Genomic DNA, 26,235 nt, shown 5'->3' with positions numbered 1-26,235 from the left:
GTTTTTTAAGTCTCTTTTGTCTCCTTTTTTGAATAACAGTATTGTAATACTCTCATTCCAGTCGTGAGGTATTTCTGCCTTGTGTAGACATAGATTAGATAGGAGTTTTAGCTCCTCTATAATAGCTTGGTTACCTTCCTTAAGCATTTCAGCAAGGATACCATCTGGACCGGCAACTTTGTTATTTTTTATTTGAGATAGGGCGGCAGGGCGGTTTGGATTTCATGGACGTATATCTGGTAGAATTTCAGAGTTGATATTTTTAATTTCTTAATTAGTCTCCATGTATTGCCTCATGTCCTATGTTGCATTGGCTCCAAATGGATTGCTTAAATTGGCGATAATTTTCTATTAATCATCAATTATAGATTAATTAAATGTTTGGAGCAGTGTATATCCCTATGTGACGACATGGAATTTTTGTTATCATTACAGGTCATATGCTAAGGAAGATATCAACTTGTTTTTGGTTATATAAACCCAAACAAACAACAACGACATTTAGTTTTAAATAAATTTTTAAATACTTTTACTTACAATAGTTTGCTGCACTTATTTTATTTTAATCATGACTTCCAATATTATGATAGATTTTTCTAAAAAGGCTATAGTCTTCATCACAGGTGCTTCTAGAGGTATTGGTAGAACATTGGCAATTGAAATATGCAGAAAATTGAAACAAAGTTCTATATTAGTTTTAATAGCACGATCTAAAGCTGGACTTGAAGAAACTAAATTTCATATTGGTGAAATAAATAAATCAGTTCATGTGGACACTGTTTCATTAGATCTCTCTAAACCAGACATTAACGAATACAATGATGTTTTCAAAAAGGTAATATTTATTAAACTTACTAAGGAAGTAAAACCTCACTTGTAGGGTAGGTAAATGGTATAAAAATTTATTAAAATTTTTATGTAAAATGATCCAAATTGGATTGAAGTGGGTACATCTATGGTACAAAAATCACACAAACGTTTTCGGACCAATCAGTCCATCATCAGGTAGACAACTTTAGATCCAAAGTAGTTGGAACTAGCTACATAGTTAGGTCAAAAGACCTTAAAATTACAATAATCAGGTCATTTCGGCTACAACAATGTCGACAATAGGTCGATGTTTTTCTTAAATATATATATATATATATATATATATATATATATATATATATATATATATATATAGTGATTTTTTTTGAATAACGGCAATTCGGTCAGATGAATTAAAACTCTATTTGTTCTAGGTCTCAATATTTCGTCACTATTTGGTGACTTCTTCAGGAGAAAACTGTAAATTTATTAAGATTAGATATGGACAAAAATCAAAACATTTCATTACTTACAACTATAAGAGTGATAATTTAAATTCGTTTAACATATTATATTGAACATTGACTTGAGAAATGACTGATGTTATTTTGACATATATTTCGGAGTTATGGTAACTGCAATATATTTTATGTTAATAGAATATTGTCTAATATTGAAAAAAATTTTATTTTTTATTTTTAGTGAATACGTCAAAGTAAACAAGAAAAAGTATTTGCGAAATTTTAAGGTGGAAAGGTAATAGTAGACAAATGAAAAAGGACTTGAAGTATTTTAAATTGACTATAAAATGTAATCGATGGTACGTAATGAGTTAGTGTAAGACTGGTATTCAGAACTTGAATAAAAATAAGGTAGATTCATTGTTAGTAGATTAATTGAGTAATTTGTTTGTATTTTTTAAATTTTGGGAAAGAATGTTATGAATTACTTAGAATATTACAGTAGATATTACTCAAATGGTTAGTGTCAGTCTTATAATTAATTGATTCTGGAGTTTTGTTAATATGTACCATCTCAAGGAAGAGTCGTTTTTTATAGTTGTCAACTTGTTCCAAAATTTTTACATTATTAAAATCAAATTTATGTCCTGTATTTAAGTGGTGATCTACTAAGGCACAACAGTTTTTTTTGATGTTGCAGTTATTCAAAAAATCACTATTTAACACAGTACGGTCGAAAATATTTGTACAAATATATATATATATATATATATATATATATATATATATATATATATATATACCATTTACCTACCCTACAAGTGAGGTTTTACTTCCTTAGTAAGTTTTTTATTTGGTATACAGCCAATGAGAGGAATATTTTCCTTTATATTGTAATATTTATTATTTCTTTAAACAAGAATAGTTAGTCCCCAGTATACCGTCCTTTTTTGAAACTGATTGCAAAAGTCTTAAATATGGTTTTACCTGCATCGTTTGAGCGAATCTACCACTTTCTGAAAATTTTCAGAGTGCAGGTTGGACGCGTTTTCGCAAGCACAACACCTAAATTTGTAGCTCTAGCGCGGTTATGTTTTGTTATTGCAAAACTATAATTTTTAATTTTAATCAAAAGATTATACGTTAAAATGAAATAAATTATTTTTGTCGGACAAAAAAGAGGGAGCGATTGGCGAGTCCGACACCCTTAAGATGTCTCTCTAGCGCGGTATAGTTTTGTTATTACAAAACTTTTTCTAAAAAGTAGGTACTTGAAAGTACTTATAATTAATTACAAAAGATTGTCGATCTCTTGTCCGACAAATTTACAGCGTCGTTTCTTTAGTCTGACAATGTAAATATGGGACAGCTTGGATATTCGTGCACCCTACGTAACCCACAGCTGAATCTTATGCTTGTGCGTCACAGTGTTGCCATACTGTTTTCTTTATTTGTTTCATAATTTCAATCAATGTTAAATGTACCTACAAGAACAATAGAATAATTTTATAAGAACGTTTACTTCTCCTTCATTATACCAGGTAGAATGACAAATGAGATGTCAAATGAAAAAAAACTTTACTTTATTGGTGTTTCAAATTTTTTTTTAAATTAACTTCGATTTAAAAACGTTTTTACAGTTTATCTTCATTGACCTCTTTTATTTATCAGTTGATCTTCTTTTTTATAACAATTTTACGGTAACTTTGATTTAAAATGCCTCTTTTGAGCTTTTTGTATTAAAAAAACTTTACTTTATTGGTGTTTCAAAACTATTTTTTAATTTATTATAATTATTTATCTACTTTTTTTAATTAACATCCCTCCTTTGAGGTGTTTGTAAAAAACAAGTAATTTGGACTTCGTCCTATTAGACGAAGTCGTAATTGGACAACTAAGTCCAATGTTTCACCCAAAGTAATCGAAAATAGAACTGGAAGTCGATATTTGAACTCTTCCTGTAACTTTGCGTCGATTGATATACGATTTTACTAATTTTGAGTCATATTTACTAAACTGTGGGTCATAATTGTTTAAACAGAAATGACTTCAAAATCGACATTAAAGATTCAAACTCGACTTTTCAATAAGCTTCGATTGATGGGTTACATGTATTTCTGCGACTATAATATGGCACTTCTGGTTAGAACCTTTTAACCGGAAATTATATAAAAACCAAAATTCTACATTTGTTCTCATCCTGGTAAGGCACGTCGAATGATATATCGCTTATACTATTTCGGTGACTTTAAAACAGTACTTACGGTTGCAAATCTAAAACCGGAAGTCCGATGTCAAATTTCTCATCTTTTGGCATTCTACCTTGTATAGTGACAGAGGAGTTATGTTCGCGGTCGGACGGACAGACGGCCTAGGTCAAATTTCTCACCTTTAGTACCAACCTTGGTTTATAAGCTTTCATTTGACACCTCATTTGTTATTCTACCTGGTATAGTGACGAAGGAATTATATTCGCGGTCGGACGGACAGACGGGCACACAGTCTATGTCAAACTTCTCACCTATAGTACCATCCTTGAATTATAAGCTTTCATTTCACACCTCATTTGTCATTCTATCTGGTATAATGACGGAGGAGTTGAGTTTACAAACAGACAGACAAGACGGACGGACGTGGATAATTCAACGTTTTCACATTTTTTCAAAATTGGTGAAAACAACAACATAATTAACTTTACTTAATTGGTGTTTCAAAACTACTTATTTTTTTAATTACGTATTTTTTATGGGAAATAAGCCACAATTTTACTAAAAAATGAATTTATTAACGTTTCGAAGCCCAAATCGGGTTTCGTTGTCAAAATACAAAATACTATTAAAATAAAACAAACATGTTGTTGCTAAGTAAAAAAATTCTTCTAATAATTTATTTAATCTGACTCATTTATATTGGCAATTCAGACGTATATTATACATTTTAAAGTAGAAGACTTTAAAATGATATCGCCAATATTTATGAGTTGCGTTCCTGGGACGACTTTACTAAAAGATAGTTCATTCGATTACATGAAATCAATCCCAACTCAAGAATATCCGTTGTAAAAAATCATAGCATGTGATCTGTCTTTAAAAAGACAACCAAATGCAACGATGACAGTAAAATTCTCGCGTTATTTTTTATACATTACACAATATTACAAGGTTTCTAGCAAGTTAAACTTCACAATGATTTATAATAATCAAGTAAAAACCTATCTATACATAACATATTAGAACATACCTAAAATACACAAAAATGATACATTTCACACAGAAATATAATATCACAAAAAATTGTAATGTGATAGTATGAAAAAATAGAGGACACGGCAACGGTGTTACATATCATGCTCGGATCCAATGCCAAAATCTACACAGACATATTAGGGTGCACTAATATCCAAGCTGTCCTAAATATGTTCACTATGGCAGGTTATGTTTCGCGATTACAACGTCATAATTTAAATTTTTTTTTAACTTTAAATAAAACATGTTTATTAAAAAAATTATATCCGACAAAATAATGCGATAAATATATCCGATAAGTTATATCAGACAAAAAAATGACGCAACGTTAAATGTAACCTGCCATAATTAACATATTTACGTTGTCGAACTAAAGAAACGATGCTGTAAATTTGTCGGACAAGAGATCGACAATCTTTTGTAATTAATTATAAGTACTTTCAATTTAAAATTAAGAGTTTTACCGCGCTAGAGTGACATTTTGCGGGTGTCGGACTCGACGATAGCTCCCTCTTTTTTGTCCGACAAAAAATATTTATTTTATTTTAACGTATAATTTTTGATTAAAATTAAAAAGTATGGGTTTGCAATTACAAAACATAAGCACGGTAGAGCTACAGGTTTAGGTGTTGTGAGTGTGGAAAAGCGTCCATCCTGCATTCTGAAAATTTTCAGAAAGTGAAAATAGTGAAGCAGTTAAAACCATTTTTAAGACGTTTGTAATCATTTTCAAAAAAGGACGGTGTACTGGGGACTAAGTCACGGTTTTTGCTCCAAATTTTAAAGAACCGCTTGGATTGACATCAAATTTGGCATAAGTACACATAGCTAACATATCAAAGAAAAAAGTGATATTGTGCCGATGTATGTGTGCTTTTGTCCAGGGGACGATAAAAAAAAATTACGTTCAAAATAAGTCAGGAAATGGATCAATTGACTAATAATTGTAAGCAACTTTTGTTCTGTAGAGTTTTCACTAAATCAATACTTCTCGAGTTATTTACGCGAATGAATATGCTCATTTTTCAACAAAAAAAAAACAACGTTTTTAAACGGTTTTTCGCAAATAACCCAAAAATTAAGTATTCTATCGAAAAAAATATTCTCAGCAAAAATATAAATTATAAACGAGTGACAAAAATGGTGTAGCTAATGAAAAGTAGGTTCTTATGCGTCAAATTCCAAATCGAATATTTCAGCGGAAAATATCCAAAAACATAGCGCATTTTTGGAGGACAACTATACAGGGTGTCCAGAAACTCTACCGACAAATGAAGAAAGGATATTCCTCAGATAATATTAAGACAATTTAACCAACGGCGGATCCAGCAACCTGGCAAGGTGGGGGCAATGAAATAAAAATTTTCTCGTCACTGGCGTACACAGGTTTCTTTTTCGGAATGGGCTATTACTTTCTTTTTCTTCATGTTCCATATCCTTTCAGAACGTTGGTTAGCATCATAGCTATCTTAATTTTATTCACTGCCACGCTAAATGAACCACGAAGTGCTTCTTCGTCCTGGACTGCGTTTGCCTTATATTTTCACTTGCATAATATTTTGTAGCAACCTATATTTGGGACCTCTTATTACAGGTCCGAAATACTCCAGCTTTCTCTTGTTGATGCCTTTATTATCGCAGTAGTCTTGCTGAAACGTTCTAGTATTTTGGAGTTTCGAATCTTCTCCACCCAAGAAACTCTTAAAATTCTTCTATAGCACCACATCTCGAAAGCCTCAAGGCGATTTAGGTCGATTTTATTCACAGTCCAAGTATACCATACAGTAAGACCAAGAACACATACTTCGCTTTTAGCAGCGAAGTAAGCGCATCCTTAATGCCAATTTTAGATCTCTGTTACATAATAATTTGGACATCCTTCTAAAAGCTGCTTTTATTCGGTTTTTAGTAAATGATCAAATAGATTTAACTAACTCTGCTTTGTTCAATATACTTAATTAAAATGTACATACATCCAAAGTTTGTAAATTTATTTAAAGTTACCTTAATAACATTTAATAATTATGTTCTAAAAGATAGTAAAACTTGTAATTTGGTAAAGTTTATCAGTAGGACCATAAAAACCAACTACATTTGTTATTTAATCACTATTAGACGAAAACGCAGTATCGCTCTAAATATATCACATAAATAAATCACACAAATTTATTAATAATATTTTCTATATTAATTTTAAGTCAAAATGAACATGGAGTAAAGCTAGACCTAACAATCGATTATGACTCCTTTTGTTTCTAAGCCAAGTTTTAATAGTCTAAGAGCTAGAGGCGAGAAATCATCGTCATAAGTAATATGGAGTTTGGCATGTGAAATGTGTCTATTGTATGTTGATAATTATGACCCCTTTCAGGCTGACACCTCAGTGGATACAGGGAGTAGCAATACGGGATGAAAGGGGAAAGTTAACGCAGTCATTAAAGGTTTTCACCTCCTATTTTGTTAAACGTCCATCGATTTACATGAAAATTGGTGAGTAGTTAGAGCATACCTCAAGAAATAAAACTGATAGGGTGCCAACGTGCGCTTTTACCCTGGGGGTGGATGCCACCCTTTCTCAGAGGTGAAAACTATTTTATTAAAAATAATCCCACTAATCGATAGAGGGACAAATTTTAAGCACAATTTATTACCTCTAATTATTAAAATAAATCAATACTTTTTGAGTTATTAAAGATCAAAGATTTGAATTTTTCGTGAAATAAATGCATGATGTAAAGCGGTTTTTCGTAAATAATTCAAAAACTGTAAGTTTTATCAAAATAGTTATGATTACCAAAATTGAAGATAATAAAAAATAAAAGAGATTTCTTATTCGAAAAACCTTTGAGAATTAATAAAAAGTGAGTTATAGGTGATGGAATGTATTTTTTTCGGCTAGTACCCAAATCTATGTATTCAAGCTCAAATAACGGGAAAACGGTGCATTTTATAAAATATATTTACTGAACAGTTGTCAAAGTACTTAGAAATATGTATCAAATGAGCTCCCGGAAAAGTTGATACCATTAAACATTATGCTACAAACATTTTTCAAAATTTAGGCTCCAAAAATTTGGAGCTTAATTATTATATTATTTATATAAGTTTTTAAAATGGTTTTAAGGCATTTATATAAAATATAGCAAAAATGTATTTGAATATTTTGTCAAATGTGCCCATTATTGGACACCCTCAGTTTCTGTACATATTCAGTTTATACAGGGGCGATTCTAGACCAAAAAAAGTGGGGGGCAAGGGAACAAAACCGCTAAATAAACAAGATAACGTGCCTTTTTAACGAAATTATATTACAAAAGTACTGTAAAAACTGAAGGGGGAACCTGCCCCCTGCCCCTGGCTAGAACCGCCACTAAGTTTATATCGATAGAAAAAATTCAATTAAATATCGAAATAATATAAAAATAATATTTTAGTAACATACATTTAATTATTAATATGTTCTTTTTATCATTCGTAACTTTACGCATGTGTACTTAAATTGACGCTATTATATAGGTACTTGCTACTCTCATTTCGTAGTCGGCGTTTGTATTGAATATATCCATCTCAATCTGAGCTATATCAACATCTTTTACGAGCACGATACATTACAAGTATTTGGTTGAACGCCTATAAAAAAATCCAACAGATCTGGTTATTGAACACAATCGTTGGGAACTTGCTGAAGATAACACATATAAATTCAAATGGTTTGAAGGGTCTTAAATACCAGAGATTGTTAGAGATATTATTTTTGAGAATGAAACAGACGATGAGATGGATGATGAGCAAGCTGATGATGACATTCATAATAGCGAAAGTGATGAAAATAATTATGATAGCGATTTTAGTGAATGTGACAGCGAAAGTGAAAAATAAATAGTATTTTCAACGAAAATTTTGATTTCGTTTATAAATTCGCAAAGTCCGTTCGTTCGTTCCTGCGTTGCCACCCCTGCAATATCTGGAGCTTATGTACCGATTTCAATGTAGTTTTGTCTCCTGAATCCAAATATTTAAACGGCATTTCGATATATCAAACCATCTTCGAGATAACCGACCTCAAAGACAAGTTACAACTCGGGACAGCAATTTATGATTTTTTAGCAATTTTAAATAGCGATATAATTGTACAATGGAGACACTGTACGTAAAAATGTTAATGAAAATTTCATATTATTTCAAAAATATATTACTATATATAAACTGTAAAAGAATTGAAATATCAAATAAATAAATATTACTTATTAATTTTAATGTAAGTAATGTTAAATGGCAGGTTACAAATTTTTGGTGCTGTCTACCCAATGATTTATGTATTATATATATTATATTGTATAATATACAGTGTGTCTACTTAAGTTGGACACATATATTATGGGACACTTTTTTATTTTTAATTTTACGAAATAAAGTTATAATTCATAAAAAGTTCTGCATCGTCTAAAACCTACGATCCAATCATCAGATAGCAAATTTTGTCTATATTATAGGAGGTATTTTAAAAAATATGAATTTCGCTCAAGATTAAAGTACCTTTTTTTCACACTGTTGTAAATTATTGTTACCTACTACGAAAAATTGTTTGGAATTAAAAACTGTGTTCTAATATATGCAATAGTTGTTATTATTATAATTAAATAATTAATAATCATTATAATAATGTAACTATTATCTACATTCTTCTAATAAAAAGAAAATATTTAATTTTTTTCTCAAATTAGAGATACCTACCAATCATCATTTTCATTTATAACTCTTTTATTATTAATTTTACGAACAAAAATTATTCTTCATAAAAAGATCTGCACGGTCTAAAATCCAAGATGCAATCATAAACATAAGATTATATAAAATTGTATCAATTTTAGTCGATGTGTAAAAAATATGAATTTCACTCAAGAAATTCGCTCAGTAAAATGCCTTTATAGCTCACAATATTTAAATAGTAGGATATAATTGCACATTAAACATAATTTTTAATTCTAAACAACTTTTCATAATAGCAATTTTCCATATTAGGAATTTAAATACATAAAAAACAAAGTTTTCGTTATAATAATGCTCGCATTTTTAACTTGTTATATTTAAATTGTAATAAAACCAACTTGATAATAAATTATAATCCTAACTTCATTCCCGAAATTCCTTTAAAAATTATTCTGTTAACAAATTTCAAAATAAATATATAAATAGCGTATGTTTTAATTTTCACTTTTTCCTAAAAACTCGAAAGGGTTCTCTTATTTTTATCATCACTTGCTTAGCTTTGATGTTATAAACTTCATCTGGAGCTCACTTGATAGGTATCCTTGAGTACGTTGACAAGTGTTCAGTAAATATATTTTATAAAATGCACCGTTTTCCCGTTATTTGAGCTTGAATACTTAGATTTGGGTACTAGCCGAAAAAAATATACATTCCATCACCTATAACTCACTTTTTATTAATTCTCAAAGGTTTTTCGAATAAAAAATCTCTTTTATTTTTTATTATCTTCAATTTTGGTAATTATAACTATTTTGATAATACTTACAGTTTTTGAATTATTCACGAAAAACCGCTTTACATCATGCATTTATTTCACGAAAAATTCAAATCTTTGATCTTTAATAAGTCAAAAAGTATTGATTTATTTTAATAATTAGAAGAACAAATTTTGCTTAAAATTTGTCCCTCTATCAATTAGTGGGGTTATTTTTAATAAAATAGTTTTCACCACCGAGAAGGGGTGGCATCCACCCCCAGGATAAAAGCGCACGTTGGCACCATATCAGTTTTGTTTCTTGAGTTATTCTCTAACTACTCACTAATTTTCATGCAAATCGATGGAGGTTTAACAAAATAGAAGGTGAAAACATTTAATGACTGCACCAACTTTCCCCTTTCATCCCTTATTGCTACTTCCTGTATCCACTGAGGTGTCAGCCTAAAAGGGGTCATAGTTATCAATATACAATAGACACATTTCACATGCCAAACTCCATATTACTTATGACGATGATTTCTCGCCTCTAGCTCTCCGTCTATAAGGCGTTTGAAATCAGAAAAGATCGTTAATTTTATGTAATCAATTTTATTTAATTTCTATATTAATTTTAAATAAAAATGAACATGGAGTAAAGATAGACCTACAGTAACAATCGATCCTGACTCATTTTGTTTCTAAGCTAAGTTTTAAGATATTTAAAAACAGAAAACGATCGTTCTGCACGTGATGTACTAAAAGGCAAAGTAAGCAATATTTGTAATAGTATTTTACAATGTGGAAACACGTCTTCTTCATCGCAAAAATTTAAACTTTGCCTGACTGAATTTTTACTGTTTGCACTTCAGATCTTCAAATAGCCTCAGATGCGAATGACATTTTTTAACAGATTTTAACATTTAACAGATTTATTGTGAGAATTTTTCATTTATTATGTTCTAAAGACTTTTAATAATCTAGGCTTCGATTCCAAGGAATTCTGTGTTATGTTTCAGTTATTCAGTTACAAACAGGACACAAAACTCACTATTTATTTTCAATCATAATTATCTCTTTCTTAAAAAAACTGTCAGTAGACACCAGGCGAGGTCTCAAGGAGGGGGCAATTGACCCCATTGACCCCCCCTTGGATCCGCGCCTGAATTTAACCCAATTCACTTGTCCGAAAATGCTTCCTAAGGGAGCTAGAGCTATTTGAAGTTGGCGTCTTGTAATTAGTTTTTCTTAAATACCTCCAGAACGCTTCTATTTAGAAAAACGAAAATTGATACACACATTTATCTTCCAGAGGTTAATGCATTCCATCTATTGCGAATTGCTAGTACCTGTCATAGGCGTCCGTTTTGAGTAGGGCAACGGTTATTTTATCGCATAACTTTTTTGTATATCATTTTTAAGCATTTTTGACTCTATATTACTAAATTGTAAGGTATTCTAGTACTAAAAGGTACTCTTGATTTAAGTCGATATCATACACAGTTTTCTAGAAAAATAGATTTGAAAATTTTTCGTTTTGTGAATTTGAAAAAAATATAAAAAAAAACTATTTAGAGAAACGAAAACTGGTACATTTATTTATATTCCAGAAATGAATCGATTTAATTACTTGCGAATTTCTAGTACCGGTCATAGGCGTCCGTTCTGGATAGGTCAACGGATATTTTATCGCATAACTTTTTTGTCTTTAATTTTTAAGCATTTTTGACACTAGATTATTAAATTATGAGGTATGTTAGTACTAAAAGTGACTCTTGCTTTAAGTTGGTAAAATACACCGTTTTTTTTGAAAAATTTTTTCCATTTTTTTTCATATTCCAAATAGAAAAATTTTTAAATTGAATTTTTTAGAAAACGGCGTGTCCTACCGAATTGAAAGAACTTTTCAACAAAAAACGAAACATTTTACCAACATAAAGCAAGAGTATCTTTTAGTACTAGAATACCTCTCAATTTAATAATTCAGAGTTAAAAATGCTTAAAAGTTAAAGACAAGAAAGTTATGCGATAAAATAACCGTGGCCCCACCCAAAACGGACGCCTATGTCCGGTACTAGAAATTCGCAATAGATGGAATCGATTTATCTCTGGAAGATAATAAATAAGCGTACCAATTTTCGTTTTTCTAGCTAGAACGGTTCTGGAGGCATTTAAGAAAACTATTTAGAAGACGCCATCTTGAAAGAGCTCTAGCTCCCTTAAGGCTGTATGACACTATGCATTTTCTTGTATCATTTCTGATATCGTTTCTGATATGTCAAAAAAAAAGGAAAGTATCATACACAGATACAAGAAACCATATCAGAAACGATACAAGAATGTGTCAGACACAGATTCTTGTACAAGAACTGCGCCAATTTCTGCGCAAACAGCAAAAACGTAAAACCTGCTGGTAAAACATCTAAATGTCATAATGGCGGCTGAAAATGGGATCATATGATTTATGTCTTGATGAATTTATTTGTGTTTTTGTAGGTATTATTTATAAATCTTTTATTGATACTTAATATAAATATGGGCTACTGTTCTACTAAAAACCATATATTTAGCTCGTAAAGCTCAAATTATAACTTTGGCTTTCATTGTATTGCATAATTTTTTAATAGAGGAAAATACAATACCTAGTTCCGAATTTGGATCAAACTGAAGATAATTCTAATGCAAATATTTTAGCAGAAATATAAAAACACAAATAATCAACCTCAAATGGTCAACGAGAAAATTCTGGTTAACATTAAAATGTTAAATTTATAAGTTTTTAAAAGTTTATAAATTTTATAAAATCCTTAAAATCAGCTGTAGATGCAATACTACCATACGTGACCATACCAATGTAACGTGACACAGGGTGACAAACAAAATTTCGACCAATCACGTGCCGAATTTCATACAATTTTCGATACAAGAACTTGCATAGTGTCATACAGGGCACAAATGTACGTAGAAGAAACGATACAAGAAAATGTATATAACTTTCTAATATCAGAAACGATATTAGAAATGATACAAGAAAATGCATAGTGTCATACAGCCTTTAGGAAGCATTTTCGGACTAGGTGAATTGGGTTAAATTGTATTAGAATTATCTGAGGAATCTGCTGTCTTCGTTTGTCTGTAGAGTTTCTGGACACCCTGTATAATCAAAACTATTTTAGAAATTACAGATCTATCTCATATCTAAACACATTAAGTATTTAGAAAAAGCTTTATTTTTGTTTTTTTTAGTTTCTTGAATCAAAGGTAAGCAAGTTACGCTTAAAGTAAAATCACCCCCTAATTTGCGTCCCAAATGAAACTGATCGTTACCACTTCACAAGTTACTTTACTTATGGATTTTTATATGATTTGTAAGTTTCATCGTTTAAAAGTGCTTATTTTTGAAAAATTTGGTTTTTAAGTCTAAAATTATTTTTTTCATTTTGAAAAAATGCTGTATTTCGAAAATAATTTAAAAATTCAATTAGTAATACCAAAAATATCAAAGAGTAAGAAAATGTAGGTTTTGCTTTTCTAAATATTTTGAACTTTTTGTTTTTCTTTAAGACAAAAATTTGTTAAGGGAATGGGTACGTATTTTCGGCTGCAATGCTATTCAAATGGGGATTCATTTTTTTCGAATCCTGAGAAAACTAAGTATTTTTGAAAAATTTAAACGCAGAATGAAAGATTACGTTATTAGTGAGGGAAAAAAGTCCCTGATAACTTATATAATGTTTATTCTAATAAGTTACAGAAGTGAAAAACTAAGAGAAAATTTAGTGTGATTTTTAATTTCAAATATCTCATTCAAAATAAACTTTTTATTTATTAAGAGGTATAGACCAGTAAGGATCTGTTTTTAGCTGGATGTGGCATTCAGATTTTTGCGGATAAAGTTAGACGTGATAACTTCGTTAATAATAATTGATTTATGCTCCTTCTCAAATATGCCCGGAACATTAATAAAAAAAATAAAATATTTAAAAATTTCGTTTTTTTCTAATTTTTTGTTTATAACTTTAAAACGATTCATTTTGGAACAAAGTCGTATAGGAATAAAACAAAGATAATTAAATTTTCTATCAGATGCGATTGGTTAAAAATGTCTTAATTTATCACCCTTGCTGCAAAATAGCAATAAATATAAAATAAGGGGGCAAAACAAGCCTGTCCTTATTCAATGATTTTCCATCACTTAGTAGGTTACACTTGGAACCTTCCTAATATGCTTAGAAAATTTTTGTAATGTGCTAAAACCGTACACCAAATTTCATTAAAATTGACTTAATAACAACTTTGCAATCTAAACTTTTTTTAAAAAATTAAATTTTTTTAAAATCTTGCACAACAAAAACTAGAACATACAAAGATTTGTCAATTTTTTTACATATAAAGAAGCACTCCACCTATCTAATGCACTTTACAGAATTGAAATCGGATTGTTTAAGCAGCCTCAGCAATGTTTTAAAGTTATAAACAATTCTTTGGCTTATAAACAAATTAGTCCTGTGGCCAGGAGGGGGTGCTACGGGCTCCTTTATTTAGATGGACTTACCCAAGATTTTTCTGTATTTTTTTTTTGGTTAACAGTTGATCCGGATGTCGATAAGATTGTTATAAACAAAGAACTTGAGGAATTACATAACATCGATTTTTCGCAAAATAAAATTTCGCATTTTTTTGTATTTCTTGGGCAATTCTAAGCAAAAAATGTTCTTACAAGTTTTTTCGTAGGATGCATAGTTCTCGAGATAAACGCAGTGGAACTTTCAAAAATTCGAAAAATTGCAATTTTTGAACGCGAATAACTTTTGATTAAAAAATAAAATAGCAATTCTGCTGACAGCATTTGAAAGTTTAAGTCAAATTATACCGGTTTTAATTATTTGCATTGCTAAAAATTAATTTTTTTTATTATTAACCAAAGCTATTTGTTTATAAGCCAAAAAATTGTTTATAAGTTTACAACATTGCTGAGGCCCCTTAAATAATCCGATTTTAATTCTGTAAAGTGTATTAGATAGGTAGAGCACCTCTTTATATGTAAAAAAATTAGACAACTTCTAAATGGTCTACTTTTTATAATATAAAATAAAAATGTATACCATTTTTATTCAGTTGCAATGCGAAACCAAAACTGTCTTAACTTTTACTTAGGTTAGAGAGAGCGGCCAGCACTCTTATCGACGATTTCACCTCTTGTTAGAGGCTCTTCAGAGAATGCATAGGCATAGAGATAGCAGCCTATGCATTCTCTGAATAAGAGAATAGCTAAGAGCCTCTAATAAGAGGTGAAATCGTCGATAAGAGTGCTGGCTGCACTCTCTAACCTAAGTAAAAGTTAAGACAGTTTTGGTTTCGCATTGCAACTGAATAAAAATGGTATACATTTTTATTGTATATTAGTATTGCTCCTATAGAGTAACTAGGTCCATTTTCCGTTGGAACTTTACCAAGCTGCAGACGGGTGTTGTGAATTGCATAGTGTAGAATTCCTTCCCTTTTGTCTTCACTGCAGCATCCATTTGGCTTGCATATTGTAGAAGCCTTGGAGGTGTCACCAGGAAAATGGTCCAATACGTTTTTCAATTAAAAATCTTTTAAAAATATTTTTATTAGGTTGAAAAACTTAGACTTTTGGTCTACTTTTTGTTCAGAAATATTTTAAAAAATTTGAACTTTTTTAAAAACATTTAGATTGCAAATTTATTATGCAAAATCTATTAGGTCGATTTTAATGAAATTTGGTACACGGTTTAAGTATGTTACAAAGAATTTCCTAAGCGAATTACTAATGTTCTAAGTGCCACCAAAGTGGATACAAACATTGAATAACAACAGGCGTATTTTGCCCCCTTATTTTGTATTTATTGCTATATTGCAGAAAAGGTAATACGTTAAGACATTTTTGACCAGTCGTATATCATACAAAATTCAATTATCTTTATTTTATTTCTCTACGACTTTGTTAAAGTTATAAGCAAAGAAAGCAGAAAAAAATCGACGTTTTTCGAAATTTTTAAATATTTTAATTTTTTTATTAATGTTCCGGGCATATTTGAGAAGGAGCATAAGTCAATTATTATTACTGAAGGTGTCACCTAACTTTATCTGCAAAAATCCGAATGCCACCTCTCACATCCAAAAATAGACGTTTTTTCGCAGATCCTTACTGGTCTAGTAAGGTAAAGTAAAAAATGGTATACATTTTTATTTTTTATTTATTCTAAGGGACTTTCGGCCCTTGGTAATAATTTAGTCTTTCATCTGCGTTTAAACTTTTTTAAAGTATTTATTAGTTTTTTCAGGGTTCGAAAAAAATGGACACCATGTCCGTGGTAATATTTTCCAAATCTACCTTTGTCTTAAACCGCACTCAGACGAATAGAATATTGTCAGCATATCGACAGTCAGACAGTGACAATCAATGACAATTTTAAATATTTGACATGGCATGGGGAATATTTTGAGTTGTTGATTAAATAATACAAGAATAAAAAACCGCTAAACGCCGTAAAAATGAGTGGCGCATACAATATTCCAGCTACAAAAGATCTGATATGAAAATTACGTGGCGCGAAAATGTATTTTCATTTTGATGCAAAACAAAATTCTAGTTTTATTTTAAAATATTTTTCCATAATATTTGCTAAATTTGAAGTAAACGCGCCACAAAAGAGTTTCAAAATTCAAACTGTATCAAATTTACTCTTTTGTGGCGCGTTTACTTCAAATTTAGCAAATATTATGGAAAAATCTTTTAAAATAAAACTAGAATTTTGTTTTGCATCAAAATGAAAATACATTTTCGCGCCACGTAATTTTCATATCAGATCTTTTGTAGCTGGAATATTGTATGCGCCACTCATTTTTACGGCGTTTAGCGGTTTTTTATTCTTGTATCAGGAGTTTTTCAAGTTATATACAAATTAAATGTATGAAGTTGAATGCAATTTTTCTCGATTACACGAGCTTTATAAATGGTCACCTTTGTCGCATTATCTCTCTAATCTCTCCCAAATCACTGTAAATTTACAGTAGTAGAAGTCAAAAGATTAAAAAGGAAAATTGTTGAGAATAATACTACGGTATATGTTCCAACTAAAAGTATTATTGTGACTTTTAGGGCACAAAGTTTACCTAAGTATGTAGTTATTAATAAGGTATTAATTCCGGTCGAACTATTTGTACAGAAAGTAATTTTGTGTTTCAATTGCCATCGTTACGGGCACGTGGGTGGACAGTGTCGTGGTAAGTCTAGATGTTTCAAATGTCACGGTGAACATTTATCCTCCAAATGCACGGAAAATCCAAACAATAAATGTCTTCAGTGCAACGGAGATCATTTAACTACAAATTTTCAGCTGTGTCCTGAATATCTGAGGCAAAAAACTATTAAAGATATTATGTCTCAAAAAAATTTAACATACAATGACGCAATTAAATTAATCCCCAATAGAACATATGCAAATGCAACTACTAGTGAAAATAAAACATTAAATCCTCAATTTCCCATAGAATTAGCGTCTCAAAAAGCTTTTCCACTCCTTCCAAGTCAAGCTGCTCTTCCATATTCTTCAGGTTTTTCGCAGTCTAGCCCCATAGATTCCCATAAATACACTATCTATAGAAATCCAACGAAAAGGGCCAGGCCTCAAACACCTGATCCTTGTATTAATGAAGCAATCAAAATAACTAAACCAATTGAAATCGCTAGGTTACAAGGGGGTATTTTGAGTCAAGAATCTTACCGAGAGAATATTATTAAAACGAATGAAATGTCAGAAACAGAAACGATAACATTAGTATTTGAATTAGTTATGGATATATTAAAGTCTTTAAATAGGGATAATATTTTAAATGTTCAACAGTTTGAAGTGGTTAATATTATTAAGGACAGACTCAATAAACAGGGATTAAGCTCGCAGACATGAACAAAACCTTTTCTATTACACAATGGAACTGCCGATCGGCAGTTTCAAATAAATGTAATTTGGAGTATTTACTTCATGAATATAAAATCAATATAGGTCTTCTTTCGGAGACTTGGTTTAAACCAAATATTTATTATAATTTCGTAGGTTATAATTGTTCACGTTTAGATAGAGAAGATGGAAAAGCTGGTGTAGCAATTTTAATTAAGGATGAAATTAGTTTTTCTGAGATAGATTTACCTCAAATGGAAAAGATTATGGCTAGGTGTGTGTGTGTTCGGATTGGTCAATTTAAGGAAGTTTATCTTGTTTCAGTTTACATAAAACCTTTGAGTAGAGTTACACTGACACAATTTCTTAATTTTTTTAATAGCATACCAAAACCATGTATAATTGGTGGGGATTTTAATTCGCATCATTCGGCTTTTGGATCAGATCTAGAAGATTTTGAAGGAAGAAACCTGTTAGAAGCAATAAACTCATTAAATCTAGTATTTTTAAATACAGGGGAACCAACCCTTGTTACTAGACCAGGCCAAAGAAAAAGTGCTATTGATATTACTATATGCTCTCAAAATATCAGTCAATTATTCCAGTGGGAGGTACTTCAAGATCCCCATGGCTCTAACCATTTGCCAATACTCATGAAATGTCAACTTAGAGGAACGCCACCACCAACAAAAAGTCATAAAATATGGAAAATTAACAAGGCAGACTGGAGAAAATTTAGCACTTTGTTATATGAAAAATCATTGAATGTTATTGACGATAGTTATGACAAATTATTAGAAGATATGAACGAAGCAGCTACCGTAGCTATACCAAAAAAGAGTACAAATAAACGAAATACTTGGGAAAAATGCAAACCATGGTGGAATAATGATTGCCAAGATGCAGTAACGAAACGCAAGCAATTATTTAGTAAATATAAAGAGAATCCAAATTTGGATAATCTTAATAAGTATCAAAATCAAGATGCGATCGTTAAAAGAATTACAAATGAAGCAAAAAGAGCTAGTTGGAAATCGTATTGTGAAAGTTTGAACAAAAATACTCCAATGAAAGATGTTTGGGCTAAATTAAACAGATTTAAAAACAGGAAACAAGCAAATAGACATCAAATAGAGTGGGGAGACTGGACAGAATATTTTCATAGTAAAATCTGTCCGAATTGGGTTAACGAAAAACCAAGAGAGTTCAAAAATAATTATACAAATGATCACATGCTAAATAAACCTTTCACAATGAACGAATTACAACAAGCTTGTAAGAAAAGAAATAATACGTCTCCCGGAATAGACAACATCCATTACCCAATGATTGCTGAGATTCCATTTATAACTAAGCAGCGCTTATTAGGCATTTATAACAGTATATATACAAACAAGTCGAACATACCAGACGATTGGAAAAAATATTTAATAGTACCTATTCTTAAACCTAATAAACCTAGAGATTCTGCAGACTCCTACAGACCTATTGCATTGGGGTCTTGTATAATGAAAACGTACGAACGACTTATTAAAAACAGGTTAGAACACTGGCTGGAGAAAAATCAATTATTATCAGCAGTCCAATATGCATTCAGAAGAGGACGTTCAACTCAAGAAGTTACAACATCATTTGTTACTGATGTACAATTAGCATTTACTCGTAACAACTCAATATCCTGCCTATTTTTAGACATTAAGGGAGCATATGATGTAGTTAATCTAGACATATTGACAGATAAATTATACGCCATAGGAATTCCAGAAGGGGTTATTGCGAACTTAATGAAGTTATACCGTGATAGAAAAGTGTATTTAAATATAAATGGAGTGATAGGTACGCCCAAATCAACATCAATTGGATTGCCTCAAGGAAGTATTTTAAGTCCATTATTGTTTATTCTGTACACTGCTGATGTTACTAGTTCTATTACCGAAGAAACTAGAATACTTCAGTACGCAGACGACTTTTGCATTTATACGGAAAAGAAGTCGATCGAAGCTTCAATCAATGCATTAGAAAACGCCACAGAAAGAATTGCCGAATGGTCACAAAGAAATGGATTCAGCATCTCTCAAGATAAATCAGTCATGTGTTCATTTACGAGAAGACGTTATCAACCACCAAACCAAATTAATATAGGACCTTTCACATTCCCATATAAAACATCTGTTAAATACCTTGGCATAATTTTAAATCAAAAGCTCTCTTGGAAAGAACATATTCATCATTTGTCAAAAAAATGTGAAAACGCAATAAATATACTAAGAGCTTTTAGCCACACAAAGTGGGGAGCCGATCCAAATATATCACTAATCTTCTATAGAGCACTAATACGTTCAGTGATTGACTATGGTTGTATTTTATATGGAAATGCAAATTTAACTCAATTGGAGATATTGGAAAAAATAAAAAATAAGTGTTTACGACTTTGTCTTGGATGTATACAAAGCACACCAACACATATTTTAGAAATTGAAGCAGCAGAGCCTCCTTTGCATCTTAGACGGCAATTTTTGTGTGATGTTTTTATGTCAAAACTCCTAGCACAGAAAAGATCTGAGAAAATACAAAACCTCAATTCAAAAATAGATAGTCCCTTCTGGAGACGTAAAATTCATCCCAAAGTAATAAGCAGTTATCAGCTATTAATCCAATTTAATAGCGAGGTTTACAGAAATGACATCCTTCCCTTTTATAATTGTGATTATAACCTATTAGAACTACAAATTCCTTATTATTATCTTAATATTGAACCACACGTTAATCAATTTAACATAAATACGTTTGTTGAGAAAACAATTCTGAAAAGATGGCCGGAGTCCGATTGTATTTATACAGATGGATCCAAATTCGCTGAGTCAACTGGATGCGCCTTTTACCATTCAAATGAAAATCTATCCAAAAAATTTAAACTTTCAAATCAAATGTCTAGTTATACTGCTGAGCTCATCGCAATTCTTCAAGCTTTGAGGTATATTAATATCCATCACAAGAATAAGTTTGTTATATTAACAGATAGCAAAAGTTCGGTAGACACAATAGTACAAACTAAATTATCAAGCACTTCATCAGTAGTAATTATAAAAATTTTAGAAACAATCCAGTTACTTACGAATACAGGTAAACAAATTTCTTTGGTTTGGATTAAGGCTCATTATGGAATTAACGGAAATGAAATAGTGGATAGACTTGCCAAGGATGCTACTACAACAGGGGAAACGATAGAAGAACCATTAATGCCAGTCACTGATCTACGACAATGGTTTAAGAAAAAACAAATGGAGCAATGGCAACTGGAATATGATATATCTCTTAAAGGTGTACGATTTCATGATATCCAACCAAAAATTTATAGAAAACCGTGGTTTAACGACATTACAAATCGTCACTTCATTAAAACCTTAAATAGAGCAAGGAACAAACATGGTTTATATCCAGTTCACAAAAATAAACTAGGGTTGGCCACTTCTCAAAACTGCACATGCGGGGAGTTGGGTACTTTAGAGCATGTGATTTTCGATTGCGCAAACTTCCAGATGCTGAATCAACAATTATATAAGAATCTACAAACAGTAGGAGTTACTCTCCCCACCAATTTAAATTCCATTTTATGTACACGAAATATAAATTTGTATAAAATTGTTTATAACCACTTAAAAAATATGAAAATTGATATTTAAAAAAAAAATATATATATAAAAAAAAAATTAAAAAAAAATATATATATATATATATATATATAAAAAGAAAAAAAAATAATAAAAAAAAAATAAATATTAAAAAACAATAAAAAAAAAACAAAATAAAAAAAACAAAAAAAAAAAAAACAAAAAAAAACAAAAAAATCACAAAGAAGGCCTAAACCTCCGCGAGGATGAATCGGGTTTAAGTCTTAGCGCGAAAGAAAAAAAAAAGAAAAAAAAAAAGAAAAAAAAAATTAATATCAATTAGTGGTTTAGTATAAGTATTTAGTAATAGTGTTTTATTAGTATGTATTTTTAATGTAATGTATGTAATATATGTTTGTGATTATTAAAATATAATGTATATCAGTTAAAATTAGGAAATTGTGTCTATGAAAATAAAAAAAAAAAATTGAGCTGGCCAATTGGTTCAAACCAAGGTCATAAATCTAAACACACACACACACACTCTCCCAAATGATCTAGTAATTACGACACCAGTGATAAGACAATCCGAGTTCATATCCCAGCCATTCTAATAATTATGTAATTATGGCCGGCAAATAAACTCGGATTGCCCAATCAAACTAGCATCGTAACCACTACAAGTACATAAACCATGATTGATTAATAACATTGATTTTTTCGTTATAAACTAAATTTCGATAACCAATAAATCGAAAACTATTAATTTTATCAAAAAAATATAAAACATTTTTTGCTTACAATTAATCTTTTTACCAACATTTGCGGTCAAAATATAATAAAAAATTTCCACCCTCGAGACAGGGTGGCAACCACCCCATGGTAAAAGCGTCTTTCGGAATCATACAGATTTTGATCCTTAGACTCTCCACTACTTATTCTCAAATTTTCAAGCAAATCGATCCATTCTGTAAAAATTGCGAAGTGAAAAGTTTCAGTTCCTGGACTAATTATACTTTTGTAGCTCTATAACTTCTGAACGGCTGAACTGATGTTGATCACTAAACATGAGTTTAAAACGTATTGACAAGTAGTATCTGATGCATCCAAGGTCAAGTATGATAACTGAACGTATTACAGGAATTATTGAGCTTGAAAAACGGTTTTTCCCATAAGAAATAGATTTGATTATACTTATGAAGCCTATAACTAAAAAATTCGAATTTTCCCAGATATGAGATATACACCGTTAGACGCGTCCTGAGTCCTCCTACAAACGCTCAGTTATTGGTACAATTCGTAGGTTGAAATTTTGAGTAATTGTCGAAAAACCAAAATTTTCAACGTTAGTTTTTCAGTTTTTCGGCTATGGTGAGCAGTGTGTATGTCTCAGGTTGATCGCTTAAGCACCGTTTGAAAGCTTAACTCATCCCTATTAATTTGGTGTATTTGCGGTTTTCCTGTCTCTCCTTGAACCCAAGATATATACGCCCAAAAAATATGCTATTTTGTATCTATCTAGTCCTCTAGCTGGCTTACCGGTAGTCAGAAGTCAAAAATTAGACCGGTTCTCAATCGGCCCTCACACCCTCTTGAAACACAGAAAAAAAAATTCAGATCGGTGTAACTTTTCCACACACATACATACATACATATGTACATACATACATATCCACAAACATTTTCCCTTTTTTAAATAAAAATTGAGTCATAATTCTGAGCTCGATAACTTTTGAATGGTATAACCGATTTTCAAAATTAAACATGCGTTGGAAAGGTAATGATCTGTGCTATCAAAAGCCGCAAAGGTCGGGCTTAAGTTTTTGAAATTTTTGGGAGTTTTGGGGACGAGAACGAAAAACAGACTCTAAATGGGAAGGGCCGTAAAATCCACACCTTTGGACCAAAATGGAGATGTGACATATGGATGGACGAGTCTTTTCCTATTCTTTAAGATGGGATGTGGCCCAATTTTCAATTCAGTCAGGTTTAGAATATCGAAATTTTCGTGTATATATAGTGTCGCTTGTAGGGGTGTTGTGCGCCACTGGTGAGAACTGCCGTTCTCTGTGGATTGATATATATACATAGTGTATTTGATAAATAATTGATTTAAGACGTGAACACAAGTTATTTATTGTATATTATTTGTGGAAGATCCAAGCAGAGAATACATCAGGATAATATATTCTGTGATCCAAGTATTTTGTTGTTAAAGATGTTCAAAATTGTAAGAGTTCCAAAGTAACAATATATTATTAAAAAATCACTTTAACACTTTTCCTCTTTTCTCGATTGAGTATTAGTTTTTGTTGTACATATAAATTATTACAATCACTGAATACATAGTTAGTGAAAAAATTATCACATTTATTAACTGAATTAATAATTTGCAATTATACAAATAACAGTTATCCAAGAACATTCAAAAGCCATCTCTTTAAGTTAATGATGACATTTTCAAGTAGAATGACATTCTAGTAATGTTTACATATCCATACCAGTGTGAATTTTACTACACGTAATTTGCCGTGTAAAGACATAAAAAGTAGGGATAACCGTAAAATATTTGCGAATTATGTACCCATGGCCTTAAGAAATGGCTGTTGAAAATTTGCATACACTCGTGACTAGTGACTCGTTCAAGCCCTTTCAAAAATTAGCACTTTGAACCGATGAAACTTACATACAGATCATACAGACAACACATAAGCACACATAAGTGTGAAGCAGTAACGATTAATTTCATTTGGGGTGCTAATTAAAGGGTGATTTGCTTACTTTTGATACTAAAAACTTTTTTAAAAAATAAAAATAAAGCTTTTTTTAAACACTTTAAAAAAGTTGTGATGAGTTTTCACAGAAAAGTGCTTGATTTTTTTGTTTTTTCAGGTTGAAATATTCGATTTGGAATTTGACGAATAAGAACCTAATTTTCATTAGTTACAGCTCTGCTTCTGCTGGGTCTAAAGACTCCATATACTTTTTTACAAGCTATATTTTGTGCTAAGAATACTTTTTGATCAAATATTTACTGTTAGAGATATTAGTGAAAAACCATCTAAAAACATGTTTTTTTGTTGAAAAATGAACTTATTCACTCTCAAATAACTCAAAAAGTATTGACTTAGTGAAAAAACTCTATAGAACAAAACTTGCTTAGAATTAGTCAGTTTACTTATCTACTTCTGGACTTTTTTGAACGTATGTTTTTTCACCCCTGAGAATGGGCTAAACTCACCCCCAGGGAAAAAGCATACATCGGCACACTATAACTTTTTTTCTTTGACATGTGAGTGAATGGACTAGAAATATGTTAATAATTTTATGGTTTATACTTTAGGTACTAAGCAATATAAACACTGAAGATGTAAAAACTGGAATAATTTTTCACAATGCAGGGCATGTTGCAACTATTAAACAAACAACAGATTTAACAGACTTGGCCGTTTGGAGAAAGTTTTATGATATGAATTTGTTCTCATGCGTTTTATTAAACAATGTATTTATTAAAAGCCTTAGACCCGTTGTACCAAAATTAGTAGTAATTAATATTACCTCTCTTACTGGCCATGTTCCATTAAAGAATCTAAGTAAGTTTATACATATTTATTTTTCTTGATCAATGTATTTTTTTAAGATAAAACAAGGACAGAAAACGTAGAAGAAGGAAAGATATAACCAGCTGTGGATAAAAATACGAGATATTGTATTGCAGAAATCAATTGAAATATTGAGTAAAAGCTGAGCAGAAAAAAGAAAATCAGTCAAATTCAAGGATTTAGCAATTCAAGGAGAAAATTTCTTCGTTCTTTAATATGAATAATAATGGTCTATGACCTGGCGTTGCCTCTTCTTCAATATTGCGTTGGAAAAGTATTCACTAAATATTGGACACTGTCAATCAAACCGTATGCATTTGACTTGACATTGCTTATTGCGCATGTGCCACTTTTGATACAGAACGTCATCTACCGATTCTACTTGTTAAAAAATCTGTATCATAATGAAACTCATTATGATAGAGATATTGAAATTGTAATTGATATATTAAAGTTTGAGAGTTGAAAAATAATAATTTGAACTTTATAAAATATCATCAAATTGTTTTTGTAGGTATGTATGGTTCAGGAAAAGCTGCACGTGAACTATTTTTTAAAGTATTGGCTCTGGAGGAGCCAAATATAATTGTTCTTAATTATAGTCCTGGTCCTGTAGATACAGATATGTTTCATTATATTGCTGAAACAGCTCAGTCCGAAGACCTTCGCCAGTCTTTTAACGATATTAAGAACACGATCATTTTAACTACAATCAAAACTGTTAATAGGATGTTGAATGTATTAGAAAAAGGTGATTATAAGAGTGGAGATACCGTCGATTTTTATGACAGACTTTAATTGAATCAGTCATTTTGAAAAGGGGTCACCTCCACTTTTTTAAATTTTCCAGAAGAGGTAAAAAACTTTTTATCTTTAAGACTATTAGGAAAATAACTGTTTTTATGTATTTTTTGGTTTTAATCTTTACTATACAAGCTGACGAATACTTAAAAATATTTTTTAAATTTTAAAAGACCTAGAAACCGCAATTTCTTGAAGAAGAGATGACCCGTTTTCAAAATGAACAGGTATTAAAAGAAAAAATAGTCATCATAATGTGAAAATTGTTTATTACACACATTAAACTGTTAAATACAAGCTGATGAATATTTTAAAA

At 30.7% G+C, this 26,235-nt stretch overlaps 1 protein-coding gene across 1 annotated transcript; it reads left to right on the top strand.

Annotated features, from left to right (window-relative positions):
- Positions 1-506: 506 nt before the first annotated feature.
- LOC114327506 (sepiapterin reductase-like) lies at positions 507-26,235 on the top strand. Its single transcript, XM_028276146.2, has 3 exons — positions 507-835; positions 24,860-25,109; positions 25,633-26,235. The coding sequence occupies exons 1-3, from the start codon at positions 569-571 to the stop codon at positions 25,914-25,916; spliced, it is 801 nt and encodes a 266-aa protein (XP_028131947.2). The 5' UTR covers positions 507-568; the 3' UTR covers positions 25,917-26,235.

Source organism: Diabrotica virgifera, chromosome 7 (assembly GCF_917563875.1).
Source record: "Diabrotica virgifera virgifera chromosome 7, PGI_DIABVI_V3a".
Taxonomy (NCBI): Eukaryota; Metazoa; Arthropoda; class Insecta; order Coleoptera; family Chrysomelidae; genus Diabrotica; species Diabrotica virgifera.
This window is presented reverse-complemented; position numbering and strand designations above follow the sequence as displayed.

What these genes read in the sequence shown, in the direction of transcription:
- LOC114327506 (XM_028276146.2), top strand. Translation starts at nt 569, where the DNA reads ATGACTTCCAATATTATGATAGATTTTTCTAAAAAGGCTATAGTCTTC. An exon ending in ACAATGATGTTTTCAAAAAG is followed by an intron (nt 836 to 24,859) that starts GTAATATTTATT and finishes TTTATACTTTAG; the next exon opens with GTACTAAGCAATATAAACAC. An exon ending in TGTTCCATTAAAGAATCTAA is followed by an intron (nt 25,110 to 25,632) that starts GTAAGTTTATAC and finishes TTGTTTTTGTAG; the next exon opens with GTATGTATGGTTCAGGAAAA.